General features: G+C 43.3%; 2 protein-coding genes across 3 annotated transcripts in view; both read left to right on the top strand.

Moving 5' to 3' along the window:
• The window catches only part of LOC110508904 (cAMP-specific 3',5'-cyclic phosphodiesterase 4D), a 33034-nt gene extending 24401 nt beyond the window's left edge, over positions 1–8633 (top strand). For both annotated transcript variants that reach the window (XM_036966136.1, XM_036966135.1), the window contains one exon: positions 52–8633. In XM_036966136.1, the coding sequence (XP_036822031.1) occupies positions 52–588 (537 nt within the window). In that variant the 3' untranslated portion in view covers positions 589–8633. The remainder of the gene's footprint in view (positions 1–51) is intronic.
• Positions 8634–9142: 509 nt separating this feature from the next.
• Positions 9143–16494, top strand: LOC110508903 (ras-related protein Rab-3A). Its single transcript, XM_021589803.2, has 5 exons — positions 9143–9280; positions 11131–11355; positions 12991–13109; positions 13317–13441; positions 14109–16494. The coding sequence occupies exons 2-5, from the start codon at positions 11131–11133 to the stop codon at positions 14297–14299; spliced, it is 660 nt and encodes a 219-aa protein (XP_021445478.1). The 5' UTR covers positions 9143–9280; the 3' UTR covers positions 14300–16494.

Below are 16494 nucleotides of genomic sequence, written 5' to 3'. Positions count from 1 at the left end.
GTCTGCCTCTTTTACTAATATGCCAGTGACTATAATCATTTTCCTCTACAGGTGGGCTTCATAGACTACATCGTCCACCCTCTGTGGGAGACGTGGGCAGACCTGGTCCACCCTGATGCCCAGGACATCCTAGACACGCTGGAGGACAATCGCGAGTGGTACCAGAGCATGATCCCACACAGCCCTTCGCCCACACCCGAGGCCCAGGACAAGATGGGCCTGCCTGGGGGAGCCATGGGAGCTGGAGGGGGTGGAGGTGGATCCTCCACAGGAGATAAGTTCCAGTTTGAGCTGACCCTAGAGGAGGAGGAGTGCGAGTCTGACACAGAGAGCCCTCCTGCAGAGGAGGAGGGGTACAGTAGCACTGGGATGAAGCCTTCTAGGACTGACCCGGACAGCAGACTCCATTCCATGTCTGCCACTTCTCACCCACACACGCAAGTACTCTCCAAAATGGCTACCTCTGTCCTCAATCTTGGTGGCAGGACTTTGTCCACAGACTCTGACCCAGAAAGGGAGGCCACCGAAGACAGAGAACATGACCAAGAAGGTAACGCCGGTGTGAGGCGCTTCAGGCTAGGTACATAACAGTACAATGTTCTTTTTTTTTTCTCTTATTTTTTAAAAAACATTTCTGAGCCTCCCCTCTGACCCCTTCAACCCCCATCTCTGGCTTCCTTGGATTGAATGGCAGGACAAAGCTGGGGTAAAGAACGTAGAGGGGGTGCGTTCAGGAAGTCTGCACTTACACAGCAGTCACCTCGTACTGGAGAAAGGAGAGCCCCACTGTTCCTTCTTTGGTTGCAGAGAACAGGAAACCGTGTTTTTGAGCTGGTCTTTTGTGTTTTACCCGATACGTCTCTGAGTTGGACGTGTCCCCGTATTCAGCTTATGTTTCTCAGAGACACTGAGAAAACCAACCTTCCTGTTTTGCAAGTCAAGCCAAGGTCTACGACAAAAGAGCAAAGATTTTGTGGAACACGTCTTCCTTTTGACTACTTATGACCGCTTGAAACAATTGACGAAGCGACAAACTTAGTAACAACAAACACCACAAAGGCTTTTGAGACATTATGCCAAACAGATTAATAAACACGGACTTGGCCAATGGCAACATTTGCCTGCCTTTTCAACTGTTGGTCATTTTGTCTTTAATTTAAGTCCTTTTAAACTAGTGCAGAAAGTGGTTTAAACCGGTAAACTGCAGACTTACCAAATATGTACTACAAAGGACAAAGTACAGAGCAGAACGTCAGAATTGAGGAAGATATTGTTTCAATGTAGCACAACACTTTTTGGGTACCTTGTTGTAACAGCTACTCGGTGCATCACTAGGGGTCTCTCATCAGCCACACTCTTAACAACTGGTTTAGGGTCAGTTCTTCCTCCCACAGTCCTAACCACAGTCCTGTTATGTGTAAACCAACAAAACCAACCCTGAGCCAGCCGTTATAGGGACATATTAGTAACCCAAAGCTATGCGGTGTGCACTTGGCACCTCCCAGTGTTGAATATCGGAATTAAAGTCTGAACGTGTACTGCAATTCAAGGCATTCAAAATGCCCATACCTACAGTAAATTGACTATAGGTATGTTAAGTGGATTGGTTTTAGCGGTATTGCTGTTGTAGGCAGGGGTATCCAAAACAAGCACTTCAGTTAAGATTCACCACTTGTCTGTATGATTTTATTGGATGTAGTTTTTTTCTATTTGAAGTCCCTCATAGTGTATACATACTGCTTTATACTGTAATCGTGTGTATCCTTAACCTTTTTATGGCATCAGTTTGCCTCCACTTTTAGCACTTTACAATTTTACTCACAGCCAATCCTCATCCTGCTTGGAAGGGCTTGAGCCAATCCATAAACACATTGGAGGCAGGTGACTGAGAATTTTTGTTTGCCACTGGCAACATGGTAGCCAGCACGTACATACCCTAGCACATTAGGATAACTAGTTGCATTGAGGGAACCTGGACAGAGTTAAGTTAACTGTTTGACAGTACAGTAGGGCTGTGGGACATTTTTTACATTTACATTTTAGTCATTTAACAGATGCTCTTATCCAGAGCAAATTACGACTTGAGCGCATACATTTTCATCCTGGTCCCAGTGGGAATTGAACCCACAACCCTGGCATTTGCAAGTGCCATGCTCTACCAAATGAGTCAAACTGTACAATGTCCTTTCAAGTCTATTGTTGTTGTTACAGTAAAGGTCTCAAGTTTCCTACTTACTTCAGGTACCATCATCTGGTCACACTATCAACCAGTTGAACTAGTAAATAAAAAAGATACATTGGTAGAGTTTACATATGTTATCACAGTTTGTGAAGCGCATGGTGTAATATTTGCCAAACTATTTCAGAAATGTATGAAAGATGTGCCGCTCAAGGCAATTGTAACTGTAAAAAAAAAAGAGAAAAAAAGACCGTTGGCCATAGGCCAGTTTTCTGTGCTGAAATTTTCACACCCTTTTCCTTTTGTCATTGGTCAATATTCTGCTCTTCACAGGGACATGACCAATGACAGTACAAGTGCCAAGCAAGCATGACACAACTCGTACTGTAATTTCCATTTTGCCCCAGGCTAATTTCCATCAATGACTAATGTTGATCATGTCGCCCTCCCTGTGTACCCTTTCTGCCCCATAGGTTTTCTGTTTTAGAACAATAATTCACTGATAACTGCACCTTTCTTAATGTTTGAATGGTTGGACATTTAGATGAATTGAATTTGTAAAGAAACCAAAGCACTTTGTATGGTAATTTTTACAAGTCTGTGCTTAAAGTACAGTCGAGTGTGATGTAACTCTGTTGACTAATCCACATTAGTATTCCGTATTCTGGTATTATGTGGCTTGATTATTACAATTGATGCATAGCACAGGCTGGACCACTGAAGCTAAATTGGGGGACTTGTGCTATGGAATTAAAACTTTTTGGTATCTATAATATGTTTTGATAAAGATGCATGAAAGATGCTAGATTCATAAGGAAATTATTAAAGTATCTAAAATAAGCTCATCTGTGAACAGAAACCTTTGAACCTACACATGGAGTAAATTGATGTTGTGTTTTTACGAAAGATCCAGAAATGTGACTTTCTGGAGCCTTATATTTGTGTACGTTTTCTTTCCTCATAGATTGTATACTCGATATGGTGGGGAGACACCAGTGCCATGCACACAGTAGTTAAGGAGCACAAACAGTTCAGAACTCAAGCAAGCCTTTCTGTCTTTCTCAGCTGTCATGAAAAATGTCTTCACCAGCCATTGTTATGACAGTATTTTCACAAGGATTCAGTTATGCTCTCTGTCTACCATTGATTGTTTTGTATATTTTCCTCACAATGCTTTGTGTACAGTTTATTTATTATTTCTATATCTGTCCGAAAATGAAGAACTATAGACTTTGTCGGAGGCTAAGTATTTATTTGTAGCTACCTTCCGAGCTTTGGGAGAAAAAAAATCGGATAGATTTCAACTACAGTGCTCAACCATGGAGGCTGGTGGGAGGACCTACAGAAGGACGGGCTCATTGTAATGGCTGGAATGGAATTAATGGAACAGAGTAATACATGTGGTTTCCATATGTTTGATGTGTTTAATACCGTTCCATTTATTCCATTCCAGCCATTACAATGAGACGTCCTCCCATAGATCTTGCCACCATCCTCCTCTGGCACTCAACCAAATGTTTTAGTTTCCTTATGTCTGCCATAAAAGAAAGCAAAAAATAATCAAACTTTCTCAGTTTCCTTTCAGTCGGTCATTCGGTATAACATACTATGTAGGGTCAACGACCAATCCTATTCACCAGAAGCAAATTGAAATCACTCCCAACGGGCCAATGGATGCCGAGCCTGCCCTCGGATGCCCCGCCTTCCTGACAATAATACTGGGGCTCGCATACATTTCCTACATTTTTGCATTTGTTAACTACTTTCTGCTCTGCTTGTGTAGCTAATACTTCCTTGTTTAGGTAGGGTTTGTGTTTGCTTAACACCCACTACTTTCTGCTCTGCTTGTGTAGCTATTGCTCTGTTGCTTGAGTAAGATGGCCAATGGTAGGAGGAAGTTCAAAAAGGCTAACCAGCTGAGTTTGAACCTCCGACCATGGCCTAGGGCATGTGGTTTCACAATAAAATATTAAGAAAAGAGTGCTATCCTGCTTGCTTGGGGTGGAAACACACTTGGCTCAGGCCAGTTTGCGTGACCAATGTCTCCGGCTGGGTTCAACCTCTATTGGGTGTAGGGCTTACTTTGTGAGGAAGATTGAGGCTGCTGGCGAAGGTTCTTCCAGTGAAAATGAGAGTTTGGGAATGGGGTTGTTTGAGGCCGGCGTAGAGTTGATAGGGGTGTAATCCCAACCAAGTGAGGCTCATTCTGGTTTCTCTGGCAGTGTTCAGAGTCTGGATTCCAGGGATGATATACTATCCCTGATTGGCTCTGGAGGGTTTTCAGAGTGTCAATGGGTTGACATCAGTCTGGGGAAGCCTGAAGCACCGGCTTTGGATTTGGCGGGGGAGAGTGAACCATTGGTGCTTAATGAACCATTGTTGGAGCTGTGTCGTAGGGCGGCAGATCACCTAGGGTTGGATTGTCCTTCTCCCCTGCAGAGGAGTTCCTCCAGGTTACCTCCCGTCCCTGCAGCAGTGATGAGTGATGAGCTAAAGACAACCTGCGATTCCCCTCATTCAGCCAGGCTGGTGCTACCAGGTTGTAGTGAGTTCATTAATAGTGGGTATGGAAGAGACAGGGCTCGTTTGCACACCACCAATGGATAGAAAGCTGGCGAGTTACTTAACTTCAGAGGCTAACAAGGGGGCAAATCTGTCACACTCTGACCTTAGAGAGCCTGTTTATGTCTCTATTTGTTTGGTCAGGGTGTGATTTGGGTGGGCACTCTGTTCTTTATTTCTTTGTTTCTGGCCGAGTGTGGTTCCCAATCAGAGGAAGCTGTCTATCGTTGTCTATTTTCCCACCTGTGATTGTGGGTGGTTGTCTATGTGTAGTTTGTTATTTCTGGTTTTGTTGGCGACATTATAAATAAACTAAGATGTACGCTCACCACGCTGCGCCTTGGTCCACTTCTTCCGACGAGCGTGACAAAATCCTAGCATGGTGATTCCAAATAAACAGTGCTGATCCTCAGCGGATCAGCTGGACAAAGTTATGTCTGTCCCACTGTACTATCCTGGCTGTGGGGGAAAGTATGGGGGGCGATGGTGGTGGCTCAGTGCCACCTCTGGTTGATGTTGTCCTGGATTCCTGAGAGGGACAGGAGGATGTATTTGGATGAGACAGTTTAGTCAAAAAGGTTGTTTTGCTCGGCTATGGAGTCCTTACGGGCCAGTTTCGGGAGAAACAAAAGCAGGACGTAGCTCTATGGGTCCTTTTCCAACTAAAATCCTTTGCGGTTCTGCAGTTCCGAGGCGTGAAGGAAAGGGTGCAGGCCTAAGGCGGGTTGCCGCCTTGGTGCTTCTGGGCAGCGGCGGACGTCTTGGCACAGACGGCGTGCTGGTTTGAAGGAACGCAGGGTGCAAGCAGATTCTTCTGTGACACCGGGGAAGAAACAGACCTCTCAACCCTAGCTGGAGGCTGGGAGAGGGGGCGTGCTCTCTGGGCCCTCCTTCCCAAGCATTTACTGTGGCAACAGTGCTCCCAAGTGGCTCGGTCAATAAGGGGCAAGTTACTGGTTGCCGAAGTCCCCGAACCCATTGTGGGCATAATAAACACAGTTCCTTCCTCACATTCAGACACGCAGTTGTCAAAAGTGGTGGAAATGAAAAACAAGTATACATTTTTTATTTTTTATAAATTAACCTAAATTATCCTAGGAGATAATATGGCGCTCCCACACTGCCACGCTTGTTTCCCATATGGTGTTCATAATGAATCACAAGAGAAGTTGTTGACTCTGGCTCAGCGCTCAGCGCATTCAGTTTCTGGACCTTGCTCTAGACTCGGTGCTGAATCACGCGTTTTTGTCCCAACAGAGGAGGGTCACATTCCGGCTGGGGCCCTCGGTGCCATTTCGCTCGTGCCTGTGGTTATTGGGTCTAAAGGCCTCTATGATGGCTGTGGTGCCTCTGGGACTTCTGTTGATGCGTATATTTCAGCGCTAGGTGACTGCTAGTGTCTGGACGCATCTCGCCACTGCCATTGGTTGCTTAGGGTTTCCCCGTCGTTGCTATCAATGAGGCATTTCCTTCCGATGTTTTAGGGCCAGCATGTGTTGGTAAGGTCTGACAACAGGACGATGGTGGCGTACATCAACAGGAAGGGGGGACGAGGTCTCTCTTTCTCCTAAACCTGGCACGTTATCTCCTCGTATGGAGCAGTGCGAATTTGCTGTCGCTCAGGGCAAAGTATCTTCCCGGATCTCTCAACGTGGGTGCAGATCTACTTTCCAGGGCGGATCCTATCTCTAAGGAGTGGAGACTGCACCCCTCAGTGGTTGCCCAGATATGGGACCGGTTTGGCAGGGCCGACGTAAAGCTTTACACATTGCGAGAAAATGCGCATTGTCGACTTCTTCTCAATGAGAGATCTGGGCACTTTGTTGTGAGCGGATGCTTGGCATATCAGTGACCTCGGACCCTGCTCTATGCGTTCCTCCAGTGGACCTGATTCAGGCCACTGTGGAGAGGGTCCGTCAGGAAGGTCTGTTGTTCATTCTGGTGGCTCCCTCGTTGGCCCAGACAACCCTGATTCCCGGAGATCCTCTGCCTGTTAGGCGGGTTTCTGATGTTCTTGCAAGAGCTATTTGAGAAGGGCCTTTCTTTTTCCATATTTAAGTTTATGTAGGGACCCGTGGAGGGGTTCCGTGTCATCAGGATCTATTGTCTATTGACACCCAAGGCCGTAGATATGGCTCTGCAGAGTTGGCCCCTGAAAGGTTGAATTTGATGACAAGGGGTTTATCCTCAAACGTGATTATGACTATACAGTTGGGCGTGTGCACCCTCTACGAGAGGGTTGTATATAAGTGGCACGCGTTTGAGGTTTGGTGTCAGGTTAAAGGAGTTTCTGATGTTCTTGCAAGAGCTTTTTGAGCAGAGCCTTTCTTTTTCCATATTCAAGTGTATACGCCAGCCATCCCGGCGTGTCATGTAGGGATTGACGGCTCTACCCAGGGGTCCTATCTGGTGGCCCTGGTGGTGTGGTTCCACATTGAGTGAGCCTCCTTTGGGACAGTTGGTGTCTGTAGACAAGACTGCCCTGCTAATGGCCTTGGCGTCAGCCAAGCATGTTGGGGATATCCACATGCTATTAGTACACCCCTGCGACTCCAAAGTGTCACAGCAGGTGCCCTGTTGTTTGGGACTTGCGGTTCCTTGTGTGAGTTCTGGCATTCCAGACTCCTTGGATCTCTGTGTGAGACTTTTTTGAACCGCGAGGGAATAGCAGTGGGGAGTAGTGGTGCTAAGGTTGCTGCAGCACCCCCTGAAAAATCGGAATAGTAAGATGTATTTTGTTTATCTTCACAAAAGTAGTGCACTGGGCCTTTACTAGTCCTGTATTAGCTGACTGATATAGCAATCTGTAGGGTCGGCCCAAAAAATATAATTATGCAGCCCCTTCCCCCGTCGGTGACAGAATAGCAGCACCCCCAAACATGTTTCCCGCAGCTATGCGCAAGTGTCTATGGACTTGGGCCAATGTTAGGCAGCGTTTTGTCCAGGTTACCACAGTTTCCCTGTGGGTTTGAGCCTTGGGCTGCCGTGGCAATGCGCAGGCTGCCTTGGTTCATTGTGCGTGTGCTCTTTAACAAGTCACGACAGGTGTTCTGTTGTTTTGGACTTGCGGTTCCTTGTACAAGTTCTGACATGTCAGGCTCGCAAGTTAATTAAGTATTGTTCTTGGAACTGTGGGGTCTATGGACTTGTGCTGCAGTGGCAGCGTGTCAGTGTGCATTGCCAAGTTGCAGCAGGTTCTCTAGGTCCCCATATGGGGTTCAGGCAGTTCAGAATTCTTGGGTAAGTATCAGAGAAAAAGGTGACTTCTGTAAACCCATTTTGCAGCCGGTGGAAGCTGTGTGTGTGCTTGGGCTGTCGTGTGGTACCCTCTGAGCCGGCTTGGAGCATGATTGAAAGTACCCATAGTGTGTTATACCGAGTGACCGACTGAAAGGAAATGTACAGTTATGAATATAACTACTGTTCCCTGAAGGAGCGAACAAGGTATAACCTATTTTGACCCCACGCCATCAGGGGGTTTGGGCTCGCTGAAGAGCAGTACTGAATTTAGGAAGTGTATGCGATCCCTCATATTATAGCCAGGGAGGTGGGGCTTCTGAGGGCGGGCTCTGCATTAATTGGCCCGTTGGGATTGATTTCAGTTTGCTTCAGGTGAATAGGATTGGTTGACCCCCTATAATATGTTCTACCTTGTTCCCTCCTTCAGGGAACAGTAGTTCTATTCCTAACTGTATGTTTTCTAGATAGCATCAGTAGAGTAGGAGATTCCTCCTTGTTTCAGGCACAGTGTTCCTATGTTTTTCTCCGGACCAGAACTATTCAGTCTGCAGTCTCGACAATCTAAACACAACTGTTTACTATGGGTTTCAACGCTCTTACTGTACCTGTACGCCTGTCCACTTTGCCAATAAAGAAGTCTACATGCTTTTGACATCATGGATGCTTATTGGGAATAACGTTGACCATGGAATGCTGCAATGATATGCATGTTTTTTTCAACACAAATCAGATGACATATGGTTATCTGAACGTATTTCAGTAAGACGGTGCGGCGGCGTGACCTAGTGGTTAGAGCGTCAAACTAGTAACCAAAAGGTTGCAAGATCGAATCCCCGAGCTGACAAGGTACAAGTCTGTCATTCTGCCCCTGAACAAGGCAGTTAACCCACTGTTCCTAGGCCATCATTGAAAATAAGAATTTGTTCTTAACTGACTTGCCTAGTTAAATAAAGGTAAAAAAAAGACAATCATTCTAAATACAGTCCTACTAGCAAAGGGATAGGTGGCAACATGTTTTTTTATGAATCATGAGAAAATGATTGTACAGTTTGATGACAATCGATTTGTACCTTTATCCATAACTAGTCCCCTCAATAATGAGAGAGGTATTGGGGTAGGCCCTAGAACGTTCAGCGACCTTAAACAGTCTCGATTGGTTTAAAAGACTGTCAGTCATCCTCTAGCTCTACTCTGAGCCCGCCCCTTCGGTGACAGGCAATCAAGTGACGCCCAAGGTTCTGCAGGTGCGATACTGGGTACTGCTGCAATAGCGCTGCAGATAAAAACAGGCTTTTCACGGTAAGCCGCAAGCGGTATTATTTTGCGAGTCATTTAAAGAAATGATAGCACTAGAAAGGGTTAGATTATGTTTCCAGATGTAAATATAAAAGTGGAGAGGGACAATTTATTTGCGAAATAAGGAAGAGTAACCTTCATTTGACATATAGCGAGGCTGGAATGCTTCGCTAGCTAGCTAAGCCTAATTGCAGGGAGCCGTGTATGTTTTATTGGATGAACTGATGTTTATGCTGTCAATGCGGCTGTTTAAAAATAATGTAGCGTAGGTTTTCTGCCATTACAACAGAAATCATATTGAATGACCAAGAGCAACTGTTATTTGGGAAATAAACATGTTTCGAAATGTTTTAACCCCCCCATTGAATGGTGCGCGAGCCATTCGAGCCCACTAGCAATCTTGAGGAAAGCAGCAGCAACTGGCTGGCTGGCTATAAAGATAGGCGTCAAACTAGCTAGATAGCTAGCTGAACAATGGTGACCCAATAGCTTAATTGATCTCCCTGTGACCAAGACCGCTTACCCATGTAAATACAATTATCTACGTACATTGTATAGCAAATGTCAAGTCAAACCGCCTGATGTAACTGCATGTCCCTGTCCATTCAAGTATACAACATGCGCTAAAATCTATTTTCAAAACACCCAGCCATAGATGGGTTAGCCGATGCTTAGCCTAAGCCCTGCGGTTTCCGCCTTCTTTATCTTGGCGATTTTACTGTCTGAAATGTCCAGGCAATGTAAGCAATGACTATCTACATTTATTTATAACAAAATGTTTTCATTACATTGCTTTACTATGCATGATAAAGATTATTACAGTATCGTTTTTCTGTTTAAACCTTATATACGCACTAGAATGTGCAGGAGCTGACTATACAGCGCCACAGGACACATTAGATGTTTCCAAGACTCCCACCTCTCAAGATAGTGTTATGGAGGTCAATCAGTTGATCCTGTACTTTAGTGGATACATTTATTTGAAAGCAGGCAAGGCTTGTCCTCACCACCATTAGGATCAATAAAAGATGCCTGTAGTATCAAATGACTGAAAGAGATCTGGGAGGAGTCCAAATATTCAGTGTCAAAATCACTTTGTTGTTATTATTATTATGGTATTACTCAATTAAATCTAGTTGCAAGGATACACTGACATTCAAAGCCATCAAAATCACACTGTGGATATGGGTCCTTAATACTGTAATAGGCCATACAATCAAAGCATAACGCCTATTTCAAAATTCAACTATTTTGGTTTTAATTAAAAATGTTGTACCATATCATAGCATTCCACAAAAATACATTGCTTTAGGCTTTTTTTTTTAAACATCCTTCTCTTTATTTGATGAATACATTTGAAGGATGTGACTAATCTCAAGTCAATTATTTACTAAAAGGCTTTACAGCTCATTGAAAATAATCAGCATCAATCAGTATGATTTGACTCACTGCCGTTTTTATTGATAGTTGTCTGTCCCTTTCCCAGAGAGGTGTTAGATTATAATTCTCATTCTATTTACCACTGCCGTTGGAAGCGTTTAGGAAAATGTCTTCATAGTTATTGGTTTGATGTCAAAACATACTGTCTTATTTCGATGTAGCTATTTTTCATAGAGAAAGTAGATGTTGGATATGGGTGAGCATGAGTGAAAATCATTTGGTAGGTCTACTTACCTGCCCATTTCCTCAGACATATACCAAAAGAGGTGCTCATGGATTTCTCTGAAAAACGATCCTCTGATTGTTGACAAAGCAAATGGATAAATCTGCCATTTTGACAGAATATTTTTTATTTTATTTTAAATGGGCAACAAAAGCATTAATTAATTTGTCGTCATTCTATCCCTCCAAAGATGGCTTCCGCAACAGCCACTTATGGACAGAAGGAGTCCTCAGACCAGAACTTTGACTACATGTTCAAGATCCTGATCATTGGCAACAGCAGTGTGGGTAAGACCTCCTTCCTGTTTCGCTATGCAGACGACTCATTCACGCCGGCCTTTGTCAGTACGGTGGGCATCGACTTCAAGGTGAAGACCATCTACAGAAACGACAAGAGGATCAAGCTGCAGATCTGGGTAAGACACTGACCGTAACTAAATTATAATTATTCTTCTGTTGAACACAAATTAGCTCATTTATGTTATTAGGGGTGTTCTTGCTTTAAAGGGATCGCTACACCAAATTACACATTTACCTCATCTAACGGATATGTAGTCGGCTAGTTTGGATGAAGAACAGACATTGACAGATTCAACCCATTGCGGTATCTAATCCCCAACCCTGGTCCTGGAGAGCTACTGTACAAGGTGTGCAGGCTTTTGTTTCAACCAAGCACTTAACACACCTAATCCAACGAATAAACTGCTCGACAAGAGCATGATCGGGTGCTGGCTCAAAAACATACGTAACGTGTAGCGTTCCAGGACCAGGGTTGGTGAGTACTATTTTACCTTGTGAAATATGAATGAGCACAAAGGTCTTGGCAAGTAGGCTAGTTCTGAGTTTGTTTGCTATAAAGTAATGGGGGGGACAACTGTATGGGAAATATCTCATGACAATAGACTAGACCTGAAAGTTATGCTTTTTTTTAGAGGATGTGTTTGTTTAGGATTTTGGCCAGTCAGACCCCTATACTTTCCTGCATGACAGCAGAGGGGGCGGAGAGGAGCCGTATTGGTACACTAGCAGGAGGTTTGTGTCTCCAGTCTCTCTCTGTGGCTCCTGTAAGAAATATGTTTAGCTCTGAAGAAGATTGGTTGTGACACTACGTGTGTCATGGTGGGTCATCTGTATCCACCCCTTTTAGCAGAGTAGACCTTGCTATGGAACAGTGCACACAGCTCAAATCTAGGGTGCTACCTTCATACACAAGAAGGATATTCATATAATAAGGATTATGATTACTGTATCTTGAAAAATGTAATTTGAGGATTTGATGACACATGCTCACCTAGATCTACATGTTTATTGAAATTTGAACGGTTTTCTCAGTTGCTAGATCAGAGTAGACCTCGCTATAGAACAGTGCACACAGCTCAAATCTAGGGTGCTACCTTTTATTAATGTGAGCAAATCCCCTCTCCCAAGATATTATCTTGATTTATATCCTGCTTGACATGTATGGAATAAATCAAGATTATATGCTGTCAGTGTGGGTTTACTCTATTCATATGATCCTGTGAACATGATCATGTCTCGGTGTTATAACATCGCTGAAGCCAAAAAACATGTATGCTGATAAATGTCTAGTTTTCCTAAATCGACCTTGATTCATTTTCTAAAGTGTCTATCGTTGCTGTCTCTCCTATGTGCAGCATCATTATGGCCTGGTGACGCCCATAAAACCTGCTTAAACACATCAGAAAATGGTTTTGAGTGCTATTGCATCTCTCTGTGTTATGTTACTGGAGTATCTATCGCACTGCCATCTCACTGCTTGTTTAAAACAGAATCTTACTCTGATATACTGCACTGCTACGTGTGCTGGCTCTAAATTGATACTATAACTACACTTCTGACATCATACGGAATATTAAAGTTAGGATCTTTTTTTTATTTTTTTATCCACAACTACAATGTTTAACGATGGGAGGTTAAACTTAGTGCATTATTTTATGTGGTAGTACATTGCAGGGCTATTTTTGTGCCTGAGTATACGTGTGTGTATGATATAATGACTGATTGTGTGATATAACGTGTGCTTCTCTCAGGACACTGCCGGCCAGGAGCGGTACAGGACCATCACCACAGCCTACTACAGAGGAGCCATGGGCTTCCTGCTCATGTATGACATAACCAACGAGGACTCTTTCAATGCCGTGCAGGACTGGTACGGATCCACTGGGAAATAGCGTGTTTGTCTGTGTATTGTGTTTATGTTCTACAAAAGTTAAATCATTTGATGACCGCACCCATCAAGCGTCAGTTGCTTTGCCTGCTTGAATGAGGGTCCGTGCACGCAACTAAACATGTTCAGTATGGGAAGTTATGATAGGATCCTTTAATATAACAACTCAGTTTTTAATGTGTGTGTCAGGTCCACCCAGATTAAGACGTACTCATGGGACAACGCCCAGGTCCTGCTGGTGGGAAACAAGTGTGACATGGAGGATGAGAGGGTGGTGGCAGCAGACCGGGGCAGGCAGCTCTCTGACCAACTGGGTGAGTTGGAACACTGGACTTAATTACCCAGTAATATAACAGCAACAAGTTATCAGTTTCCTTTCACTACAAAATGAGTTTTATGTTCCTAACCTGCAGTAGTCTCTAAAAGCCGACTGTAGGCAATAGGGACTAGGCTCTTGTTTGACAACTCGACCAACAAATCACGAGGCAGACATGCCAGAATGTGGCGATTCAAAACCAAAGTTTGCAGACTAAAACCGTTGCAGTTGTTTTGTTTGAGTGAAGGTAGTTGATGTAAACTAGCCACTTGTGAAATGCACTCAAAAATAACCTCTGATCTCAATCTTGCTAGATACTATTTAGTATTTTTTTTATTTATTTATTTCACCTTTTATTTAACCAGGTAGGCTAGTTGAGAACAAGTTCCCATTTACAACTGCGACCTGGCCAAGATAAAGCATAGCAGTGCGAATAAAGTAGCGATGTAGTTCATCTATGTCATAAAGAGTCCATCATTGATCCTAGTCGCTGTTGCCTAGGGTCGGGTTTAAGGTCATCTGCAGTTACTGTGTACAGTAGTTCTGGGGCAACAATATATGGACAAATTCATGTCAAGTGTTGATGATTACAACAAGTACACATCACTCGTTAGATTTGAACGTCTCTTAATTAATCAGACATCTGTCTTTCCTCTCCTCTGCAGGCTTTGAGTACTTTGAGTGCAGTGCCAAGGACAACATCAACGTGAAGCAGACGTTTGAGCGGCTGGTGGACATCATCTGTGAGAAGATGTCGGAGAGCCTGGACAACGCCGACCCCGCCGTCACAGGGGCCAAACAGGGGCCCCAGCTCACCGAGCAGCCCGAACGCCCCCACCAGGACTGTGCTTGCTAAACACACCATACACACACACACACCTGACCTCTCACACACCCCCTTCCTACAACCTTCTCAGCTGGTGGAAGAGGTCTGTGATGGGTTTGTGTTTGGATGGAAAATCCGAAAAAACTCCATTCTGTATTTCAGTCCCCCGTCTATCTATAGGTGTTCTACTGTAAGTCCAAAGTTCACATTCCTCTGACTCCCCTTACTGCGGCCTCGAACCTGAAAGGATTATGACTTTTTTCAAAGGGCCACATTGCTGATTATCTGTTTACTGTTGATAGCTTTGCTGTTTTTTTTTATTTTTTATATGTCCCCGATTTGGCTGGTGACAGAACATATTAAGCGACCAAATCCATTGGCGTGAGTGAGGTATTGTCCAAATTTGTGATAACAAAAATTGGATGAGATTGTGTTTTCAAACATTTCCGACCAAAATCCAATGCATATTGGTTATCAGTCATGGTCATTTTCTAATATTTTTTCATTGCGGAATTTAAGAAAAAGAAAACGATGTGTTGAGTACTGTCCTGTCCTTATTGTTTTTATTTTTTACTTTTGTTCATTTTTCCCCCCCTCGCAAACCTTGATAGAGAGAATATTGATTGATGGATAAAGGTGTCTTAAGTATAAGAGAACAGTATGTATAAATGTTCAGACATGAATGAATATGCATTTTAAAATGTGAAAATATATAAACATAGTAAACAATTACAATATTTATGTATACATATCTGTGCATTGTGAGAGGTGTTAATTTTTTTTTCATGGAACTTCTGTAAACTTATGGGCCACGCCCCTCTGAATCAAACTGGTTTGTTTTAAGAACGTAGCATGTGTGAAGAACAGTTAAATGAAGCTTCTAATTTCTTGTCAGTGTATAACACTGCTTCTCTACAGCACAATTACCTCTTATTCATGTGTACAAGACACACACAGAACGACACTGGGTACAGCACCCTTATACTACATCACGTTCCAATCACTTCCCGGTGTCTGGCAGTCTGTGGTTGGTTTTTTATTTTGCGAGGAGGAAATACTTTTTTTTTAAAAACATGTTCAATGTCATGTTTGTGTGATTTTGCTGTTTCAGTGTAGAGAGAATTGCTTGTTGGCATATACATGAGGAAAAAACATAACTAGCTAGAGCCAAACGAAATGCACTCAGGCACATGAAGACATTGTCACGGCCATCTATATTTATACACAGTATATTTATTTATTAATGAAGTAGGTTTTTCGTATGTTGTTTGCGGGCTGCACTATCACAGTTTAAAAAAGACGGTTATATCAGTATTGAAAAAAAGATTGGTCCAAAATTGAAATTAAAGTGTTGACATACTCCTCCAGACTGAGACACTTCCATTTCACTGTATGTTCTCCTGATCATGTACGAGGTGTTTCAATGGGAAATACTTATGTCCATGTTTTTAAACCAACCATGAAGCCGTTAGTGTGGGTGTAATAATGTTAGTGTAAATACTGTATTCCTCTCAGAGCAATACTGTGTCAAATTCCAGTCTCCTGGTTCTCCTTGATGGAAAATATTAACAGCCAACAAAGCATGTATTTAACAAATACTGTTTGCTTGAAGGATTTAGGCAGGGTTTGTGCTATCCGGGATCCTTGGGACGTCCCTGCACTAAACTTTAGCTTAACCCGCACCCTAACCTTTTAACCATAACACTTACCTAACCATGAACATAACCATTTTAAATGTCAACTTCAATGGGGGGGTAGGGATGTCCCAAGGATCCCTCATAGCAGACCCTTTAGACAGCTTTGCTTAGGTCTTTCCAAAAATGACACCCGCTAGGACAAGACTTAGACACATTTTTAGGGCTGAACTGAAAGGCCTGTCATATTGTAATAATGATAGAGAAGCATTTGGCATGTATGCCTACACTGTGGCAATTTTCAAAAAGGGAAAAGTGTTGTAAGTAGGATCAGTACTTATCACATCCTATTATTTATACTGCATTGGGTAACTTTAGTTTTGTTGATTGTGTTTCGCTACAGCTGTAAACTTGCCTCTGACTTAGGTATCTGTTCAATTCAGCTAGCTCTCTCTTAGCTCTCCATCCTATCTTCCCCCTGTAAATAATGTTTCTTTCTTGGGTTTTAGTTGGGTTTTAGTCATGTGAATTGTGCTGTAACACTAACTCCAGGTTTGATAAAACAAGGAATTAATAAACAAAACATAAAAG

This window comes from Oncorhynchus mykiss, chromosome 28, assembly GCF_013265735.2.
Source record: "Oncorhynchus mykiss isolate Arlee chromosome 28, USDA_OmykA_1.1, whole genome shotgun sequence".
Classification (NCBI taxonomy): domain Eukaryota; kingdom Metazoa; phylum Chordata; class Actinopteri; order Salmoniformes; family Salmonidae; genus Oncorhynchus; species Oncorhynchus mykiss.
The sequence above is the reverse complement of the archived record's forward strand: the minus strand, read 5'-3'. Positions and strand labels throughout refer to the sequence as shown.